The sequence below is a fragment of the Vespula vulgaris genome, chromosome 7, assembly GCF_905475345.1.
Source record: "Vespula vulgaris chromosome 7, iyVesVulg1.1, whole genome shotgun sequence".
Classification (NCBI taxonomy): Eukaryota; Metazoa; Arthropoda; class Insecta; order Hymenoptera; family Vespidae; genus Vespula; species Vespula vulgaris.
In genome coordinates this window covers 6,335,558-6,356,783 of record NC_066592.1, presented here as the reverse complement: position 1 = coordinate 6,356,783, position 21,226 = coordinate 6,335,558, and the positions used below count along the sequence as shown (strand labels likewise).

Genomic DNA, 21,226 nt, shown 5'->3' with positions numbered 1-21,226 from the left:
CAGGATACCCTGTATATATCTATATTTACATATACTCTTTCTAATTACTGTCTGATATCTTCTCGAGGGAAATTTGTCACTTTTCACTGTCTTATTCTCTTTTTCAGCAAAAGAGATGAAAGTTGTACGCGAGGTCGTAGTTAAGTATGCGCATTTTTAAAAAATACTATATTCCATTTGGTAACGTCCTTTATTTCTTCTTGTTCTCTTCATTCTTCTCTTCTTCTTCTTCCTCTTTCTCTTCCTCTGCTTCTTCTTCTTTAACCCCATTGCATTGGCAGACTTTCGTCTCTTCGCACCGTCTGTTCAAGAACTTTGAACTCCTGGATAGTTTTCGACCGGTCGGCCTCGCGATAGAAATTTCTTTCGTTAAGCCGAAACCCGGGAAGTAAAGTTTTAATTAACGGGCACACATCTGGACCAGAACTTTATAGCCACGAAGAAAAGCTGGTAGTTGGCAGCACAGGGAACGTCGAGTTGGCTTCGCACTACTGCCGCCATGGATTTGCATTCGGATTGTGTGTTTTTTTTTCTTTCTTTCTCCTTTTCTTTTTTCTTTTTTCTTTCTTTCTCTCTTTCTTTCTTCCTTTCTTTTTTCTTTTTTTTTTTGAAGAGGTAATTACACCGAGCTCTCTGTACGCCTCACAAAATGGTGGAAATTCAACGATGCTGCTGTAGGTTGACCGCATCCTTCCTTCTAGCAGATTTCGTTCATTCCGAATTCTCTCTTTGTGTCGTCCATAGTAGGTACGTGCGGAATCTGATTAAGCTTTTGGCCCTGAAGATCGAATTATAATCGAATTTTTTTATTTTCTTTTTTTATGTTTCTTTTTTTTTTTTTAACTCTGACTGCGAGACGAAGAGAAAAATTCGCTGTGAGAACATCGATCGCGTGGATTGCTCTTTTTTAGAGTGATCCTTTTTCTCTCTCTCTTTCTCTCTCGACTATCCTAAGTTAATATCTGCTTTATATAAAAGAGCTCCAGTGCCGGTGCTCTCTTTTCCGGGAATCGATAATACCGTAGGTGCATGCACAAAGGGTACGAGCGGTAAAGGGGTTTTCGTTCATTAAAAAAGAATATAAAAGTTAAATTCATCTCTCTATCTCTTTTTCTCGCGTTATAGATGACGAATACACTTTCTCTAAAATGTTGGATCTATTGATGAAATATGTATTTCAATGGAATCAAATATTTAATTAATTAAATATGAATCGATAATTTGGTGATATTGAGCTTCATTTAAAGAAAGATGTTCTCTTTCATTAATTGCAGCTACACACGTTATCGGTTTATTTATTTCCCCTATCCTCTCTCTCTCTCTCTCTCTCTCTCTCTTTTACTCACTCTCACTCTCTCTTTTCCTTTTAATTTTTTTTCTATGCACTCACCTGCTCTAACTTGGACGTCACGACTAAGTACCCTTCCAACGGAGTTACTTGCGACGCATCTGTAAGCTGCACTGTGCACGTCTTGACGATAAGCTGCTGCCGGAAAGGGTAAGAGGACGAGTGTACCATTCCTGAGTACCCTTCGCACGGTTGGTACGTCATTTACCGGATGTCCATCTGCAGTGGACCAGTCGATATTAGGCGGGGGACTTCCGGATGCCGTGCAATCCAGCCAGGCACCGCTCGAATTCGAAAATTCCACCCTCGATGGTGGTTCTATGAGGAAACTCGGACCACGTAGATGTGCATCGAAACCATGCCCACCGGCGGATGTCACAACAGCAGCTGCACCTGCGAACGAAGAGAAAATATCGTTACATTGTGGTTACACTCGTGGTAAAATATTTTTAACGTTTGACATTTTATCGACGATTTTAATTAAAGTGAATTTAGTTTCTATTTTTTTCCCCTTTCTCTTTATTTTTTTCGAACGTTTTCCTAAAATATTATCGATTGATGATAATCGTATTTTCGAAATACGTGATTGGTTCTATAATAATGTCATTTTAATTATTTTGTTGGGAAGTACGCTTTTATAATTAGAAATCTCGGAAAACTTTTGCAATCGACGGAAAGTCATAATTTCAAACAATATATTCTGACATGACTTTGCTAGATTTCAGGCTCGATTAATGGAGCATGCTACGCGTAGTTATAGAAGACACGGATCGATGTGTTACGTTATACAATCACCGTGCTAGGTAATACGTTGGACAAGTTATACTCGGTCGAGTGTATCAGGCAGCTACTTCGCTGTAATGGTTTGATCGAAAGTGCGAAGGCGCGAGTCAGCACCATCCTACTACGTTAGGGACTCGCATCGTGCGAAGACACTTTAGCCTAATTACTTAGGTTATTGCACCTTTGCGATGACGATGTTTCGATTAAAGTTACGTTCCACGATGTAATATAGAAATTTATAGTTAGGTCGACCCTTTGTTCTGTTGCTAACGACACGAACAAAAAATCGATATTTGCGTTATACATAAATCGTTCAAAATTTAATTGACTTTATCAAAGATTCTGTCAAAGATTTTTTAATTCGACGACAATCCATTGTTCAATTTTTTTTCTCTACAGAGAGACGACCTAGTACATTCGTCCGCTTACCATGGTGAATTTATCCTATGAAAAACATCGGTGATTTCGCGTGGTAGAGGTTTTTGTGTGGAAAAAAAGGGACGGGCCTGGTAAAACGTGGTACGCGTAACGACATTCGAGGGAGTGACGTAACTCGTTTATAACGACGTTCGAGGGAGAAATTCGAGTCGTGGCCGAATTTCGTAATACCTACGGATTGTATGCACGCCGCATACAAAACACAAAGTATGCAAATCCTCGACGCGGGAGAATTGAAATCCCCATAGTGTCCAGCAATTACAGGGCCGTCACGCTGGCTCGCTTCCGGAATTGTCTCGAGTACTTAATTACTAATTCCGTGCAAGTGTTTGGTGCTAGCTCTTCGTTGAATTTAACGCAATGCACTTTACCGGGCCAAGAACCTGAGTCTAATTAGAGAGTGCAATTAATTAAAATTTAAGAGCACGGCCGTTTCTGGTAACTTAACGCACCGGAAAGGGTTACAGGCGCACGCGCATTTCGTTGAAAGGCTAAGGCGGTAATGGAGCCACCCCTTCGCACCTCGAACGTAATAAAATATGCTAATTACTCGTTCCCTTGATATATAACGTACGTCATGCGAGAAGGCACGTCAAAGAAATTTAGCGAGAGATTTCTACCGGGTTTAAATAGATATGCGAAACCGAGTCTTTCAAAAGTACGTATTTTCAAAGAGTCCTTAGAGGAATCCAGAAGGAAATCTTTTGTGGAGACGAAACAAATTCCTTCGCAAGTATTTCTTTATCTTTTTGTACGATTGAATGAGTGAAAAAGAATAAGAGAAAGAGAGAGACAGAACTAGTGACGAACTTGTGCGAGATCGGCATTCATGCGAATGATTTGTAACGCGGTCAACGATGCGAAGCACCCTTGACTCGAGATACGTTGGCAATGCAGATCAGAGGATTACCCGCTTCCTGCATTTCTTCCTGCTTGTCTGCTTTTCCTTCCTCGTCTCCCACTACAGCGATCTTTGGCTCGAATCTCACGGTAGATCTCTCGAGAAACTAGGATTGAGAGGAACTCCGATATATATATATACATACATATATACATACGTACGTACACACATACATACATTCATGCATTCATACATACATACGCGTTAGAGACTCACGTCGACGATTTTTCAGGTTTCCTAGCTCTTATTCTCTCTCTCTCTCTCTCTCTCTCTCTCTTTCTCCATTTTTTTCAATCACCTTCTACGTCTCGTTCTTTCCTTCTTTGGAGCACATTGCTTTCCATACGTGATCGTGCTCTTCCTGGAAATCTACAAATCCCCTTTCTCCTCTCGCCGCTCATTCTCTCTCTCTCTCTCTTTCTTTCCCCCACTCTTACTCTCTCTGTTACTCTCACTCTTATCCAACTTGGATTCGAGTCAATCCGTCTTCATGAATCCTTCCCGAGAGTATTTACTTATCGATCTAGAAAATCGAAGACTTTCGGAGGTCGATAGTGAATCCCGAATGGACGATCGTTGCCAATCGTTTCTAGACGTTCCAAGTGACCAACAATAGTGGGAACTGATAACAGACGTAGATGAATGGATAAAATCTTATAGAGAAAAAGATAGAGATTATAGGATATAGGAAGGGTATAGAAATTCCAAGGCTCTCTTCGATATAAAAGGAAGAGAGAGTAGCAAGAGAAAGACAGAGAGAGAGAGAGAGAGAGAGAGAGAGAGAGAAAGAGACAGAGAGAGAGAGAGAGAAAGGGAGAGAGAGAGAGAGAGAGAGAGAGAGAGAGAACGCTCTACGGGTAATGGCTTCCAATTACCATAACGCTCGGCTAAGCCGACTAATCGGTTCCGCTTATGCCGACCAGCAAATTATTATTAATCACATTGCGCATGGATTATCGTTTACGTGCAGCTACATCCAGACATTCGCAACTACCTTTCTAGCATGTGATTTATATTCGTGCAATTTCTCGAATGGTGAGTCCTTCTCGAGAGCTATCTACAATTCCTGGTAAAATATGTCCCCCCGTAGAATATCCTTTTGCGTCTCTAGTGGAACAGGAACTTTGAATCGACGATATTCGGATGTCGAGCTATCATAATGGAAGAAGATAACGTCGACCAACGTTGATCTTTCTACTTTACAAACGTCACTTCGCATCGATTCGGAAAATGATATTGTGTTTGTAATTGGGTTTGTATTACGAAGTTTTCTTTACCTTTTTTTTTTTCTTTTTTTTTTGGCTGTCGAAAGCAATCGAATTTCCATTAAAATGTATACTTTACGTGGGTTTACTATCATCAAGGAAATTCGTTGTAGAAGGTAAAGATAGTAGATAGGTAAAGAGAGAGAGAGAGAGAGAGAGAGAGAGAGTGAGAGAGAGAGAGAGAAAGGGTCCAGCGTAGGTTAGCCCCTCCGCATGCGAAGCCGGAATCAATAGGCGGAACAAACTGTGTAGGCGGCTAGAGGTCGCTGGTAAGATTGAATTTGCAGAGTCCGGAGTAAAGAGAGGGAGTAAAAGAACGGATGAGGAAGGGCATATTCCAAAGGGGGAAAGGAAAAGGGTGGAGCAGAGTAAATCTGACCGAATAAAAGCCTCTTACACTTTCACAACTATGCTTGGTGGACTCTTCCCGGATCGTTCCTGCGTCTTTCTTAGATTCGAAGTGAGTTACTTCTGTTTGCTTTCTCGATCAAAATGGCAATTATTTGATTCAAGCGACGGAACGTATCTTACTCGTCTCTCCCTCGCAGTTTTCCTTTTCATCTCTTTAATACTATTGCCTTACTTACCGTGAAAGGAATTTTCACTGAGGGATTTTTTCAATATCATCAAAATTCCTTTCTTCGAGGAATTGTTCGTGAAATATTATAACCAATCATGTTCTACTCGGATACTTACTTAGTTCGAATTATTCAATATTTAATATTTTATCAGGATAATACTTTTCTTTTTTTTAGTCTTCTTTAATTTTTTAATTTTTTTTTCTTCGTGTATGTTTTCGTATTCTGTAGCGATCATCGATTCGAGATGGAGCGATACGGAGATGGAACTTCTCTTAGCTTATATTTTCTGCTTCGAAAAATTGTAATTTATTCGGATCGGTTAAACATAAATTTGGGATGTCATGTCGGGCGCAGCGGCGAATAGTTTCGTCGGCGTGTTTCAGAGGACACTCGAGTCACCTAAAATATTCACCTCATCTCCGTGGATGGTCTCGAGTCGAGAGATCTCTCCGGAGGGCTGCGAGTTTAAAGTTTAAGGAGATCAGCTTGTCGCTTGGCGTATAGCCTCGTTGTCCTCTTACGACGAAGATAAAGGAAGATATATGAAAATGGAAAGAGAAAGAGTGAGAGAGAGAGAGAGAGAGAGAGAGGGAGAGGGAGAGGAAGGTACATAGGAATAGAGAAAAGTTCTATCGTTTCAATATAACTTGGTAGTCTTATATTTCAATAACTAACCATTATGGACATGTGTGTAGGTATGTGTTATGTATGTACTCATCCCCTTCGATCGAATTCGACTTGGTAAAGGAATTTGACTTCCATGCTCGTATGAATCGAACGACAACATTCCTCGCTGAGAGTAAAACATTCACGGCTCTCGAAGCATTTGCGTTGCTAAAGCTTTTAGAAACTTTCGTTATGCAGATCTCGTCGCCTTCGGAACATTCGAGGTTTATTAAATCTCGTTCGGCGTAATGGCGCTTGATGGGCATACTTAATCGAATTATCGGTATCGCTATTTCAGGGTCACTCGTCTATTAACCCAAAACGTTATTTTCTCTTCTCTCATCGACGTTGAAATTAAGTTGAATTTTTATCAAACGAGAAAACCGATCTAGCCGACATTACAGGTTTCAGAATCCGTAACGAATAAAGACGTAGCAGGAAGTTCGTTGAGAGAAATTGCGAACGAATAGGGGGCGGGAGAAAAGTCCCGTTGAAAAAGAAAAACGATTTTACGAGTCCTCGTAGGATACTCTTTTCGCATTGATGACGCATGACGTAGCTGCGGGCAACAAGTTGAGAAAGTTGTTTAGCCGTCTACTAAGAGGGAGCGAAAGCTGCTTCTTAAAAACTACTCGTGTAGGAACACGACCAATTTTACAGGGTGCACCTTCGTCCTCCGAAAGTTTCAACGCGACGGGCAACAAGTTGGGGGAAAAGTTTCGTTATGGCCATCCTGTTATAGCGCTTCGGAACTCCCTCGAAGGACGTTTCCGAAACTGTCGAACGAATAATCTTACGGTTATACGAGTGCCATGTGAAAGTTTCGAAGAACCTTCGGAAAGTCAGTCGTGCTCGCGGAGAAGTATTCAAGTTTTTCTTGACAAAGACTACGGATCCCGATTTCATAGGAAGAACTTTCTCATGATTTTTCTACGATTTATTTCGAAAAATCTTTTTCCCCGAGATAGAAGGGAACGTGCAATCAAAATGGACTATTTTCTTTGAGATATATTCTTCTCGCTTGATTTTTATCCAGCAATGACATGTGATGTAAAAAACTATCCATTTAATCGAGATCAGAGAGCAGTCCGATTCGTCTTTTCGTTCTAGTTCTGCTTTTCAAGTACAACTACTATCTATGTATTTCCAGTTGTCCCATTTTAGTTGATACACCGACATTGATAAAAATCGTGAACATCCTTTCTACGAAAGTGTCGATCTCGGTGAGACGTTGGTCATTTCAATTTCTCGAATGGAGAAAGTCGACGAAGGGAAGAGTGGTTCGGATGATGGGAGAGGGGGTAGGACCAGGTGGAGTGAGAGGTGATAAAGGGGACGAGTATGGCAAGAGAAAAAGAAGGGTGATGGTGGACGAGTGATTGTTGGAAATATGAGAGAAACTTTCAACCTCTTCCTCCATTTTCATCCTTCTCGCTGTTAAGGCGAACTTACAGTTCCATCCCTTGTCCTCTTCCTCTCTGTCTGTCTGTCTTTCTTTCTCTCTCTTTCTCTCTTACCATTTCTCTTCTTTCTTCTCTTGCCTCTACTATCTTCTAGCTTCATACAGTTTTCGCAACGCATCGCGAGTGCTTCGTAGCATAACCTCCGTGCCATTTTAAAGCGCTCTGAAAGCCTGAGCCGAGTTTTCGAGACAAAAAGGCGCTTTTCTTCGGGCTGCGTTAGACTTTCCCCATCTTCTCTCTCTCTCTCTCTTTCTCTTCTCTCTCTCTTCTCTCTCTCTCTCTTCTGTCTTTCTCTTTTCGTTCTTTCTCATTGTTTCTTACGTTCCTTTACTGGCTTAAAACTCTCGGAGTCTGGTAGTCGTATCTCTAGCGCGATGCCTCCAGCTGTGTCCACTGTTTCAAGAATAAACGTTTTATCTTCCATCCGCCGGGAAAGTGCATTCTCGTGGAAACTCATAAGATCGTCCTCTTTCTCTCTCTCTCTCTCTCTCCCTCACTTTTTCTTTTTTCCCCGTTTTCTCTGTCCTTATCGATGGAAACGTCCGTGAAACGTTTCGAGATGCACGTTAAGTCGTTTCATTCTTTGTACGAGAAAATGAGGGAAATATTTTTAGCGATTAGATTTATCGTCGTTGTTAAGGAAGAAAAAAAAGAAAAAAGGAAAATAAAAAGAAAAGGACACGTTGCGAGTTGCTCTCGGAATGGTTGAAGAAAAATGTTCGAATTATTAGAACGATACGTGCGAACAAATCCGAATCGATTCGCTAAAGTGTCTTTTCCCGTTGTTCCAACCGTTATCTAGGATCTAATAAATCCAAGATGCGAATACCACAAAACGAGCCTTCATTGGGCAATATTATTCCACGTAACGCGATAAAGAATTCGATAAAATGGAAGGAAAGATATTGTATCTTTAGATTGGAAAGTGTACCATGAAAACGACGTTTTTATTCGTCAATGAACGAATGTTTCGTACATTCCCTTGCAATTTCGTGTTCCCTTAAAATAATATATTCTTTAAGAACCAATTTAAATTTTTTCCTTGCTACCTTCCTATGTACTAACCTACCTTTCTTCTACTTCTTCTATGTATCCCATTTTGTCTACCATTTTTCTATTGCTTTTGTTGGAAGCCATTTCATTTCTTCGCGTAGCATCTAGCCCCATTGTCCTCTTTTTCGAGTTGCATACTGTTCGACTAAACGATAACGCATATTCGTGTATTTCGCTTTATTATTACGTTCTTTCACAGAAAGAAAGAGAGAGAGAGAGAGAGAGAAAGGTATACATATACGTATACGTATACAAGGACAAAGACATGTAAACTAGAAATGCAGTTTTTGGTGCGGATTGTTCGGCTGGGCAATTTTTTTTCTTCTTCTTTTCCTTTCTTTTTTTTGTTTTACTCTTTTTGTCCTCGACCTAACAATTTTCAAGTCTTTTGTCTGCAGATTCGAAATCGTTTGCGAAAGGTCATCACCATCAGGGCATGTTAACGATTTATGGTACCGAGTAGGAACGAAAGAATGAGAGAGAGAAAGAGAGAGAGAAAAAAAAATTGAAGTTGGTGGATCGGTCGGTCTGCAGGTGCAAGGCTATCTGTACGCGTGGAACAATGAGCGCAATCAATGTGCCGCGGCACACCTTCAACGTCAATCAAATGTTCGACGTACGCGCCACTAGCCCATTGGCCCCGATTGCCTTTTGTCGTCGTGTACAGTGTCCGCTACGCGCCCTCGTCAAAGAGGAACAGAAAGAGAGGATAAAGAGGGGACAATATGAGAGAGCGAGACGGACAGATAGAAAGAGAGAGAAAAAAGATAGAGAGAGGATTAGTCGATAGATAGAAAAGGAAAGAAAGATAGATACATAGATAGATAGATGGATAAATAGAGAGAGAGAGAGAGAGAAAATGGATGCACGAATTGCGTGAATGTGTGTATGTGTGTGTGAAAGAGAGAGAGAGAGAGAGAGAGAGATCTGATAGAACAGAGAGAAACGTTGCATCCCAAATCTACCACCCCTCAAGCTCTCGAATGGGGTTGAATTCCTGCCGAATACTCTCCGTCTCGTCACTCGTGTTACCCGGCACACGACCTAATTTCGAGAGGTCGTCCCTCTATTTCTTTCTCTTTCTTTCTTTTATATTATACTTCGAACTGTGTTTTCTTTCATTCTTTTTCTGTTTCACTTTACACTAATACATACGAAACTACGTCTTTTCTTTTTTACATCTCATCTCACATTCGCGAGAATCTAGAATTCCTCTTCGATTTAAATGAATGAATGATAGAATTAAATAATCACGTTATACCGATCGAGAAGAATTTTCTCGGATTTCATTTTATTTTTTCCCTCTTTTTTCTTTTCTTTCTTTCTTTTTTTTTTCGTTTAACATGATTTTGCCTCAATTATATCAAAGTTTTTTATCTGGTATTTGATATTTACGGGTAAGTCCAATATTATCACATCGAATATCATCTTGCACCTCGTTAACTTATATATAATACCTCGTTATCATTTATAATGATCTGTAGTTTGGATGTAATCCAAGTTAAAAATGAACAACGCTCTTTAGTTTCTCTTCCGTCGTTATTTAACATCACCAGGAAGAAAGAGAGAGAAAAAAAGTTTTTGTTCAAGATCCGTGATGCAGGAAATAAAACCGGTTTTCGTTTCGCTTCGATCCGATAATCAACGAACTAGACGTAGATCACTTTTCCGTCGTAGGTCAGACACTCTCTTTCCTGGTTCTATCTACTTGCTGACGATGGACGGATTACCTTGGAGTTTACGCTTTATGGCGTTCGACGGTCCAAGAAAGCTTGGGCTCGGTGGTGCTTGTCGTAAGATATTATATAGAAGGGATCCTTTTCGAAGAGGAAGGAGACGAGGAGAAAAGGTGGACCAAGGAGAAAGGACGAGAGAGGACACCGATGATTTCCCAGGGGATCTCGTCTACCGTTTCTCATCCTACCTTTCTCTTCTTTACTGATGCTTCTTCCTTCTCCTCCGCCTTCTCCTCCTCTTCTCCTCCTCATCTTGCTCCTTTTCCTTTTCCTCCTTTACCATCGTCTCTTTACCTTCTCTCTATTCCATCCACTTCACCGACGTGCCTTACGTCTTCTCGGCTAACGTCGTCGTCGTCGTCGTCGTTGTCGTTATTTTACCTCTTTCGTTCTTATAGCTATCTACTTTTGCCTCGAGGGTAGGTAAATTTCAAAAAAAGAAGGCCCACCTTCGAACTCCAAAGTTCCTCGAATGTTCTTATAACTTACATACCTACATATGTATGTACATATGTACATACATACGTTTATAAGTTCGTTTCGAGGTAAATCAAGTCGAACGATATTGGTCGATATCACGAGAATCTTGATCGTTTGTGAAAAGTTTACGATCGTTACGAGTCCCCTTTTCATATAGGCAATTTGCGTTTCCTTCGAGTATCTAACTAGAGAATACATATGGTTCGTCGTGACGTGTTCCAAATGGAAAATGTAATTCCAGTGTTTTATATCGTGTTTGAAATTCTTCCTGTATCACCATCATTCTTTTACTCTCGTTCGTTCTTATCTTCCGGCTTCAGGCGCAGCCAGCTTTGCGCTCGTAGATAGTAAGGTATACCAATGGAGGCTCTTTTACGGAGGACACTTTCACGTGAAATTTCTCTTGGTAAATTCAAACACGAAGCCTTTGAAAATTCAATTTCTTACGTGGCGATCAAACTCGAACGTGGTCAATCGAACGCTTCGAGTTCATTTTCATTTGCTTTAAATAACGAATATCACGTTCGAACGATTTTACGAGTTAATTCTTCGTTAATTTTTTCGTAGTTTCAAATTGAAGTCTATCGCGGATATTGGAATTCGTAGCATTTTTTATCTCACTGATTCTGGACATTAACGAATTCGCAAATACGATATTTCCAGAGCGGGCTCGTTATAAAGAACATTTTTTTTTTTACTTTTTTATTTATAATTCTTTTTATTTCCTTTTTTTTACACGTATCTAATATTTTCATACACGACTTGCAATTTAACAGAATATTTCAAGCGTATTAATTCTCTCTGTTTTTCTCTCTCTTTTCTCGGTAAAGACACAAAGGATCTAGACCATACATATAAGTTCACAAAGGTATTTTTGTATGAATAATGAAAATATAGGTCACCTTTGTTGAACTACGGACATAATATCACTATCTTAATTTTATCAATTCTCTCTCTCTCTCTCCCTCTCTCTCTCTCTCTATCTCTTTTCTATATATTATATACCGTATATATTATTTTACAATAGTTCCACGTTATATACTAGAAAGCAACATTGTCTACAGATTTCGTTTCGTATATATTCAAATACAAATGTTCTCTATGTGTCCGGTCTACTCTCGGTTCAACGTCCTTTTTCAATCTAAAGATCGTGCGAGCGATTACTGTTTACCTACACTGTCTGACACCGAGTGAGCGAAGCTGGTAAACCAAGCGGAGAATCGTGTCTGGAATTCAACTATGAAAGGAGTTTTTTTCGAGCCCTTGGATAGTATGTACTCGAGGGTTGGTCACTACCTTCGAAGCACAGGAAGCAACGTACACCATAGAGCTTTCGAATCTGTCAGCTTCTTCCACCTCTACTCCTCTTTCTCTTTCTTACACACATACACGGTCGCCCATACACACACACACACATGTACTAGCTCTTACTCCTCGACATTACCCAGTACCTGCATAGTCGCTTATCTCGAGACTCCAGGCACACCTAACGTGACGCTCACCCTCCTTCTCGGGTTTCTCCTCGAAGGGATGGCGAATTCGCAAGCCAATCGCCCGTGTTACTACTTCGGGCTATGGCGAATTGCAAGGTGCCTCTCTCTCTCTCTCTCTCTGTCTCTTTCTCTCTGTCCCTGTCTCCATTCCTCTCTATCCCTCTACCACGTACTACGTCCTCGTACGATGTAATTCATAGGGTAATGGGTCGCAGGTGCGAGCTATCGAAGCGCGCCGTCGTCTCGGTTACGAATAGAGCGCCGTCTGCGTTACTCGAGAACCTCAGACTCACTCCCCCGTCTCTACGTTATTGGACACGCGATATTGGTCTGTAGAGAAACGCGTCAAGGAGAAAGCCGATTGTCGTAATTGCTCCTCTCTGTCATAAAATTTTAAGATTGTATTTTTTTACAAGTTTAATTAACTTTCGAATAGAGGTATTATTATATATTGTATACTTCTCTTTCGTCTGACGTTAGTTAATTTATTTAATATACTTTTCTCTTGTTCGATATTCTTAAGAAAGGACAATTCGATGTTGGAATGCGTGCTATTATAGATCCTATTTAGGATAAATAACGAATAAGATGACATTTGTTTTTAGAATGGTTCAATAAACGAAAAGGAATGGGAAAGATTTTTATCGCGACATGATATGGAAAATCGGCAACGCCTTTCTGTTGGGACGTAAGATGTATGAGCGTGTATAAATGCCGTCAGTGTAGATGGCCCAGTGCGATAGTCTCGGTTTAACGACGTCGACCCTTGGTAATAAGGCGCCTGGGTAACTGCAGCCAACGTTACACTTGCTTGGAACAAGGCGCTTCCACCATTCCTTATCAGAGGGGCTTATCATTTACACTCTCACTCCTCTTTCTCTCTCCCCCTCTGTCTCTGTCTTCATCTCTGTTTAAGTTCTTGTCTCCGTCTCTACCTCTCTTTCTCTTTCAAGATCCATACACACGCGACACGCGATCATTTCTTATCCATTCGTAGTACACAAGCTCACACATAGAAGAGAAACCAGAATTCAGATAGGATTCTCGTCACGAAGAAGAAACTGTCGGGACAAAATAATTTAGTCGAGGATCTTGGGGTAACAAAAGTGCGAAGTTTCTCACAACTTGCGGCCCAGCGCTGGAAGTTACGCGTATATTGCCTCGGATTCATCTTCCATGAATTCCTTTAGAAATTATATTTTGAATGAAAGGAATAAGAATTGCTCACGCGATATCTCGGTTTTAAATAACTTGCTTACGTTCATAGATCATTTAATGAAAATTGAAAATTGCAAGAAGTTCGACCAAACGATGTATATGTGCGTTTGTCAGTGTGAATTGTTTCGATTTTATAGTCGATTACAATGTTTATATGTATTAAGTTAAATAATCTTGGCGATTTGAAAAGTTCACGACTTCATTCATAAATAATAAAAATAATAAATTTTAATTCACGTATCGCAAAGTGATTTATAAATATTGGTTTTTTAAGCCGCAAATTTTTTAATTTTAATAATTTGTTCTTCTGACTGCTATATATATATATATATATTTATTTTTGTATTATATATTTCTTTGAAGTTAATGACGAAGTTGCAACAAAGTTAGATGAATAAATACAACTTCGTTGTTAGGAGTTCGCAGACGAAATGAATTTCCTCGTTCGTTGTTACATTTAAAAGGAAAACAGGAGAAAGACCAACGCAAAATCAAAGCAAACGGGAGTGGTAGACGAATATCGCCGAAACTCGTAGCTCAGTAATATGATCGGTCTACAATGCTGTGTACAGATCGGACTCGTTTATTTAACATTATAATTTCTCCGCAATTCGATAGGATCGATGTCATCAGAGGCGAAGAAAGAAGAAATGGATGTGTGGGTATCGCGTTGCGGTCGAACTACTGCGGTAGAATTTCTGTAGATCGAAAATACAGTTGAATTTTGTTGGGAAATCGTGGGAGCCATGGAAATGTTCGTCTCTTCTCGTATCCTCTCTCTCTTTCTCTCTTTTACACACATACACATATACCCACACGCATACATATTCTGTATCTCTTTCAATGCGTTTCATTCACGTTCCTATGCGAATTCCAGGTTCTTCGTTAAAACTCTTGTAGTAGATGGAAACGCAATCGAGGGTGGAATTTCTCTCTGAAGGAGATGATGAAGATAAACAAAGGGAAGAAGAGAGAAAGGTAGAGAACACGATTCGAGGAAAGTTCGAATTTCATTGACGTAACGATAATGGGGCAACGGCGCTGCAGGAAAACAATATGTAAATCGTTTGCCGCTTCCCAATCAAAGTCGGAATCCGCGGCCAAGTGCTTCCGCGTCTCCCTAATGACGCAATCTAAATTCCGCAGGCAGTTTCGAACTACACGAAGGTATACACTTCGGGTGGACGGAGAAAATCCATCGAGTAAGAGGACAGCGAGTGAACTCTACTGAAGTGGTGTTAGTCTCGTGTAGCTTGGGAGTATGGAAGCAATGGAGAAAAGGGTGAGAAGGGATCGCGTGGAAGATAAGGGGATGGTACCTTCGCAACTTTAGCAACTTCCTACGACGTATCTTTTTTCTTTCTTCTTTCTTTCGTTACTTCGAGCGGCTACCTACCTACCTAACTGTAAAACCCTTCGTACTTTTTCACCAAAGGTATGCGTCAAAATTGAATTTTACTGAGAAGGAAAGTTTATTGTTCCTTCTTTCTTACTTCATGTTTCTCTCTCTTTTTCTCTTTTCTTTTCTTTCTTTCCTTTTTTTTTTATTTTGTCTTCAATTCCTTGAATATTGTAAAATGTTCTCGATATTCAAGCGTACGATTCCATCTCGATACAAGTATTAACTTATAAGCAGTATGGAGAAGTAGTAGTTCGTTCTACGACGAAGCTCATCCTTACTTCACCGTTCTACCGTCTACTCTTCCTCACCGTTTATTGTTGCTTCCACTCGAACTTTATCCCACTTGTATGTTCGTACGTTCGTACGTTCGTACTACTCGACAGGATCGATTCGAAAAGTGGAATAACTCGATAGGTCGATATCACTCGTCCTCAGACCGTTTTCATTCAAACCGATACGCTTCGTCTACACTTCACGACATCCGGATCGACTTTTAAATCGCACATCGAACACACGCAACAGAGTAGAGAGCGGCATCGTATGAGATCACAGGAACCAGGAAATTGCTTTACTCGCCGATCAGAGAGGAATTAAAAGTTCTTCTTGCGGAGACTATTAGTGTCCGCGCTCTTTACGTCATAATTGCAAATTTAAATTGCAAATTTTCTTTGTATCGAACGTTATGTTCGACTCAAGAGAGAGAGAGAGGGAAAGAGAAAGAACATGAGCGTCATTAGTTACCGCTTTTTTTACGAATACGTTTCAAAAAAACAAGAGGAATAAAAGAGAATAACGGAATGGTGGAGAACAGAGGAAAAAAGAAAGAAAGAAGGAAAGAAAGAAAGAAAGAAAGAAAGAAAGAAAGAAAGAAAGACAGAAGGAAAGAGATAGAAATCGTTCAAATCGTTGTCTCACGTATAAACGTGGTACATATACATACATAGGTACATATATACGTATATAGAGGGCCATGAATTATTCAAGAACGCACAAGTTTGCCTGCATTCTGGAGACGCGTTCGCGCATACGTTACGTACGGACATACATACATACGTTTGTATATATATATATATTATATGTACATATATATATACGTATATACATATACATAAGTGAATAGGTGCATAGATAGATACATACGCACGTATTCGTATTTGAGAAAACCGTCGGTTCGCGACATTCGCATACGCGGTGGAAAACCGTAGCTAACGGGGAGGTCGTAATAAAATTCGCGATGCGGACAAAGTGCGTGCGCGCGCGAGCGCCAACGTGCGCTTGAACGCGCAATGTTCCAAGCACGTTTCCTTCCACGGTGAAACATAATATCGTTTACCTAGGGTATACTAGAAGCTTGGCTATTTGCGAGGAAATTTATTATCGTCGAAGGGATGGGGGAAAAAAAGAAGCTTAGTCTTCAGCACTGTTTCTTGCGAGACACCCTCGCGAGTTGACGCTTCTTCTACATGATTCCCTCTTCGGAGGGTTTGCGAAATCTCTTGGAATAACGCGGAGAGTAGCCTCATATCCAGCTGATCTCTTCCATGTACCTGATTAGGGTTCTCTAATTTATAACGTACTTTAACGCGTTAAGACGGTCCGTGTACATAAATTCAGAAGTTTAATCGTGAAAATACGTAAGTAGATAGATAGTTATTTCCTTGGAAATATTTTCTGAAGAAAATGTATCGTTAGCGTTAGATGCTTCTCCAGATCGATTTACCTTTCAGAATGAATAGAAAAAAGGAGAAGATTTTTTATTTCTTTCTTCCTTTCTTTTTTTCTTTCTCCCTCTCTTCATTATTATCTTCCTTCATTTCTCTTTTTTTTCCGACTGGCCCTTACGCCTATTTCCCTTGGAGATAAAACTCGAGCGATGAAAAGAAAACTAATACGGGAGGGTTTGTTCCTTCCTACCGACTTTAAAGTATCGGCTCGTGAAAGGGCGGCAACGCTTCTAGGGTGTCTCGTAAATTACCGCCCTAGCTTGGAAGCGAACGTCGGGGAAACTGACAAACGACGAAAAATTTAGCGGTAATCTCGAAAGCACCCTGGACGAAGTAATTCCACCGTTGGTAGCTCTTTCTCTCTCTTTCTCTCTCGGCACTCTTACCCCTTCTTCTCTACCTCTTTCTTTAGTGTAGACGCTGCTCGCTTTATGTACGCCTCTTTGACTCGCTCACCAACAACCTTCTACCCTCTCAGGGTAGGGTATTCTCCTACCTGCTATTCTCCTATCCCTCTTCCCCTCTCTTCTTTCTCTACCCTTTCTCTCTCTATGTACCACCTCCATCTCCACCTCCACCTCTACCTCTACCACCACCTCTCCACCTCCTCCTATTCCTCCTCCCACGTCTCCATCACCCGGCCGGTTCCTCGTTCTTTCATCTCGTGCCTCATCTTTCTCGTCCGCCCTTCTTCCGCGCCGGACCGAGAGGAGTCTGCATCGTACAATCGCCGCGGAAAGTTTTCGCCTGAAAATTTCGACGAGGATACCTTTTCCTCCTCCGCCAGTCGCCCATGGCTATGTACGTTACTTCTTCCTTTTCTACTTCTCTTCCAACCAGTCCTTTCTTTTTCTACGTGAAGGGAGAGAAGTTCGTCGAAATACATATATTTTTCGAGTCGTTCCTTTTCCTACCACCCTGTAGTCAACCACTCCCCTCTCTTCTCCCCTCACACCCTAATCGCCACAACCCACGGACTCTATATCTACTCCTTTTTCCTTTATTTTCTTCCTTTCTTCCTTTTTTTATTTCTTTTTCTTTCTCCTAGTTCTTCTTTTACCCATTGGTACTGGCGCGAAAGAGATTTTTCCCTAAGTACTAGGAGACCGTGAAAACACGAGAAAGTATGAGAGACAGAGAGAGAGAGAGAGAGAAAGAGAAAGAGAGAGAAAGTAATACATAAGGAAAGAGCGAAAATACGATCCTTCTTTTGTAAGATACGCCGTTTTATTCTAACGAGAAGTTAAAGAGAAAAGATTCGTATTTTTTTTCTTTCTCTCTCTTTTTTCACTCGTCGGAGTTGCAACCACTAGCGAAGAAAGTCAATGGGATTCAAAATCATTGGCGAAGAAACAAATTCACGTATTTTTTTTTCTTTCTCTTTCAAGCCGAACGTTCCTCTTTCATACCATAGTGCGTATTCGTAAAATCATAGGGTGGTGGGAGGAGAGGGGGAGGAGGACGATGGAATCGTATGGGGTGACAGTTTTTCCTTTCTTGTTTTTTTACAACGAACGTAATAGAAACAGTAGGACTACATCGAGAGAATTTCCGAGAAAGAAAGTGGAATTTCGTGAATTCTCCGCCGGATTACCCAACCAAAGCTGCTCGGTCATGGACGCGAAGCTTATATGGATCTTTTGAAGATCGCGGAAGAATACGTGGTACTTAGACAGAGAGAAAGATAAAGAGCGATGGGATGAGGGAGGAGGATGAGGGGGAGGACAGCATAAAATACGGCAGCAATTTGATGAGTCTCGGGTAGACGATAACAAAGACTATGCTTCCGACGAAAATATTCGGTAGTTCATATGTATGTATCTATATGTGTATGTGCGTGTTAAAGCGCGCGCACGAACGAACGACGAAGTTTGATGTGAGAGAGCCGAGCTTTACCTTTACACACGTCCATCGCTAGATATCTTTTTACGTGTAGTATACTCGGAGTGAAACGAAAGAGCAAAGAGAGAGAGAGAGAGAGAGAGAGAGAAAGAGAAAGAGAGAAAGAAAGAGGAATGATAGACGTACGCTGACTCGCCTCTGATTCACAAGAGGCTGCTTTTTACGATTTCGGTAGCTGTACGTCGGTTAACGACCGTCGAGTATAAGTAGTAAAATGAGAGGAGAGGGAAGATGGAAATCCCTGAAAATGAGCTTAAAAACTTTCAAGCAAGGAATAGCTCGTGCCTCTATTCTCTCTCTCTCTCTCTCTCTCTCTCTCTCTCTCTCTCTGTCTTTCTCTCTTTCTCTTTTTCTTTCTCCCTCTTTCATTCACTTCTTTACAAATTGAACTTTACGACTATCCCGAGACCGTACCAATGACCAATTTCTCTCCACTCATGCAAAATAAACATTAGTCGGACTTACATTAAATTCGGGCAATCGAGTCTGTTTGCTCACAAGGTAAAGCAAATTTTTGTAATACGGTAAATTATTCATATTCACGATCGTTTTTCTTTATACATACCGACATTTAATGCGATTTATAAAATTTTGTAAATTACAACACATAAGTAAATATGAAAGTAGTAAATATTTTATGTTTTCATTTCATGATGAAAGAGATTTATTAAATTTTTAAATATTTATTAAATCTAATCTCTCTTATTTTCTTTTTATGTAATATTTATGAAAACGTTGGGATCGTATGTATATGTTTTATTCGTTTCGTACGTTTGTGCCGGCAAAATGTGTGGAAATAATAGAAACGGGAAGAAACAAAAGCAAAGGCAAAGAAGATTGATATGAACTCGCTTGCTTAGTTCCGATTTATATGCATATGAACTCTTATATACCCAGAGAAAAGAAAAATATGTCCCGTTAGAAAAGAAGAATGATATCGTCTTCTATGAGATCCTTGAGCTTGAACTTTATTCGTACATTGATATCCGTACTTTTTAATAACTGCAGTCCTCATTGTCTCGTTACTTTGCTCGTTTTGATTCTCTTTCATACAGGACAGAAAGAACGCGTGCGTTTATATCGTCGTCCTTTCTCTTCTCTTTTCAAGATCTCCTCCCTACTCCACTACCTTTCTCTTTCTCGCTTCGATGATGGTGGTAAGAGACAGAAAGAGAAAGAGAGAGAGAGAGAGAGAGAGAGAGAGAGAGAGAGAGAGAGAGAGGCGGTAATTATTGCAAGCATAAGCGGCTACAATATGCGCGTACGTGCATCAAAAGAATCCACTACGTTGGTAGGTACGTCGTGTAAGGGAGTCGTCTAGGTGGTTCGAGGGCAGAAAGAGACAAGAAAGGAGAATGATAAAAGAAAAATCGGAAAAGAATGTACGTGGTTGGAATGAGAGAGGAAGATCGCAGACGGGACGTGGAAAAGGGAAAAAGAGATTGATACAGAGAGAGAAAGAGAAAGAGAAAGAGAAAGAGAGATAGGAAGTACACCGGACGCGTGCAAGCTCTCGAGTACGGACTCGTTGTAGTGCTTCTCTCAAATGCAGAAAAAAGTTCCGCGGTGTAGAGCATCCGGAGGGAAATGTTCCGAGTATTGAGCCGATGCACCCGACGTGGCCGGATCAGGACGTATCCGATGTTGGTGCTAGTGTTGGCAACTGGCTGGTTAGCTGCTTGGCTGACTGGCTGGCTGGCTGGTTCACTGGCTGGCTGACTGGCTGGTAGGTTGGTTGGTTGGTTGGTTGGTTGGTTGGTTGGTTGGCTGGCTGTCTCACTGGCTTCTGATGGCGATGGTGTTAGTGGTGTTGGTAACGCAATGGCGGGAGTATGCCTCGGTTTTGTCCGATTTTCTCCGACCACATTTTCTCGCGTAGCCGCGAAGTGAAATTATAACTCGTGCGGCTGCCACATTCCGTACTATCTCCAATCATTCGATAAAAATCCAACCATGCTCAGATTATTATTATTATTATTATTATTATTATTATTATTATTATTATTATTATCATTATTATTATTATTGAAATACCCGATCTATTTAATTTAACTTTCATTTTAACTGTAATAAAAGCGCGCTCGCAATGAAATTTGTTTTTACCCCGACCTGACGAACGGAATCCCTTCCCTTCCCTCCCTTTACCCCTTTCGCCATCGAACGAACTTCGATCTCTCGTGTTCAGCTGAAATTGCAAAAAAAAGAAAGAAAGAAAAAAGAGAAAAAATAAATAAAAAAAGAATAAAAAGAAATACACATGTTTGCATTGAATCGATCGATAGCGGTTCATACGTTTTACGCGAAGCGGAAGAAAATCGTTGCCAAATATTCAGCCATTGACGATCGAACTGCCGTTGACGGGACGGCAAGGGTTTATTTGTATATTACACGTGCCGTTTATACGAACATGTAACACACACCCATGCACACATTTATGTACAAATACACACATACACACATACATACAACTACGCGAGTAAACGAGCTACGCGTATGTAGATGGAGAAGAGACCGTGAAACCTGCCACGGTAATTACCCGTGAAACGTGCTAAACTTTCATATCCGGAGTTCATTACCACTCGCACGTCTCGGAACTACGCGATTCGTCGTGATTTTGACGGGTTAATTCGAGAGAAGATAAATTCGTGATGAGACGTTCCTTTCTCTCTTTCTCTCCCTCTCTCCTTCTCTTTTTCTTTTTCTCTTTCTCTCTCTCTCTCTCTCTCTCTCTCTCTCTCTCTTTATTTCCTTAAAAGGCAACGTGTACATAAAT

At 40.7% G+C, this 21,226-nt stretch overlaps 1 protein-coding gene across 1 annotated transcript in view; it reads right to left on the bottom strand.

Annotated features, from left to right (window-relative positions):
* LOC127065223 (cell adhesion molecule Dscam2) overlaps positions 1 to 21,226 on the bottom strand; it is a 79,349-nt gene that overhangs the window by 29,541 nt on the left and 28,582 nt on the right. The window contains exon 2 of the mRNA XM_050997280.1: positions 1,391 to 1,741. Within this exon, the coding sequence (XP_050853237.1) occupies positions 1,391 to 1,741 (351 nt within the window). The remainder of the gene's footprint in view (positions 1 to 1,390; positions 1,742 to 21,226) is intronic.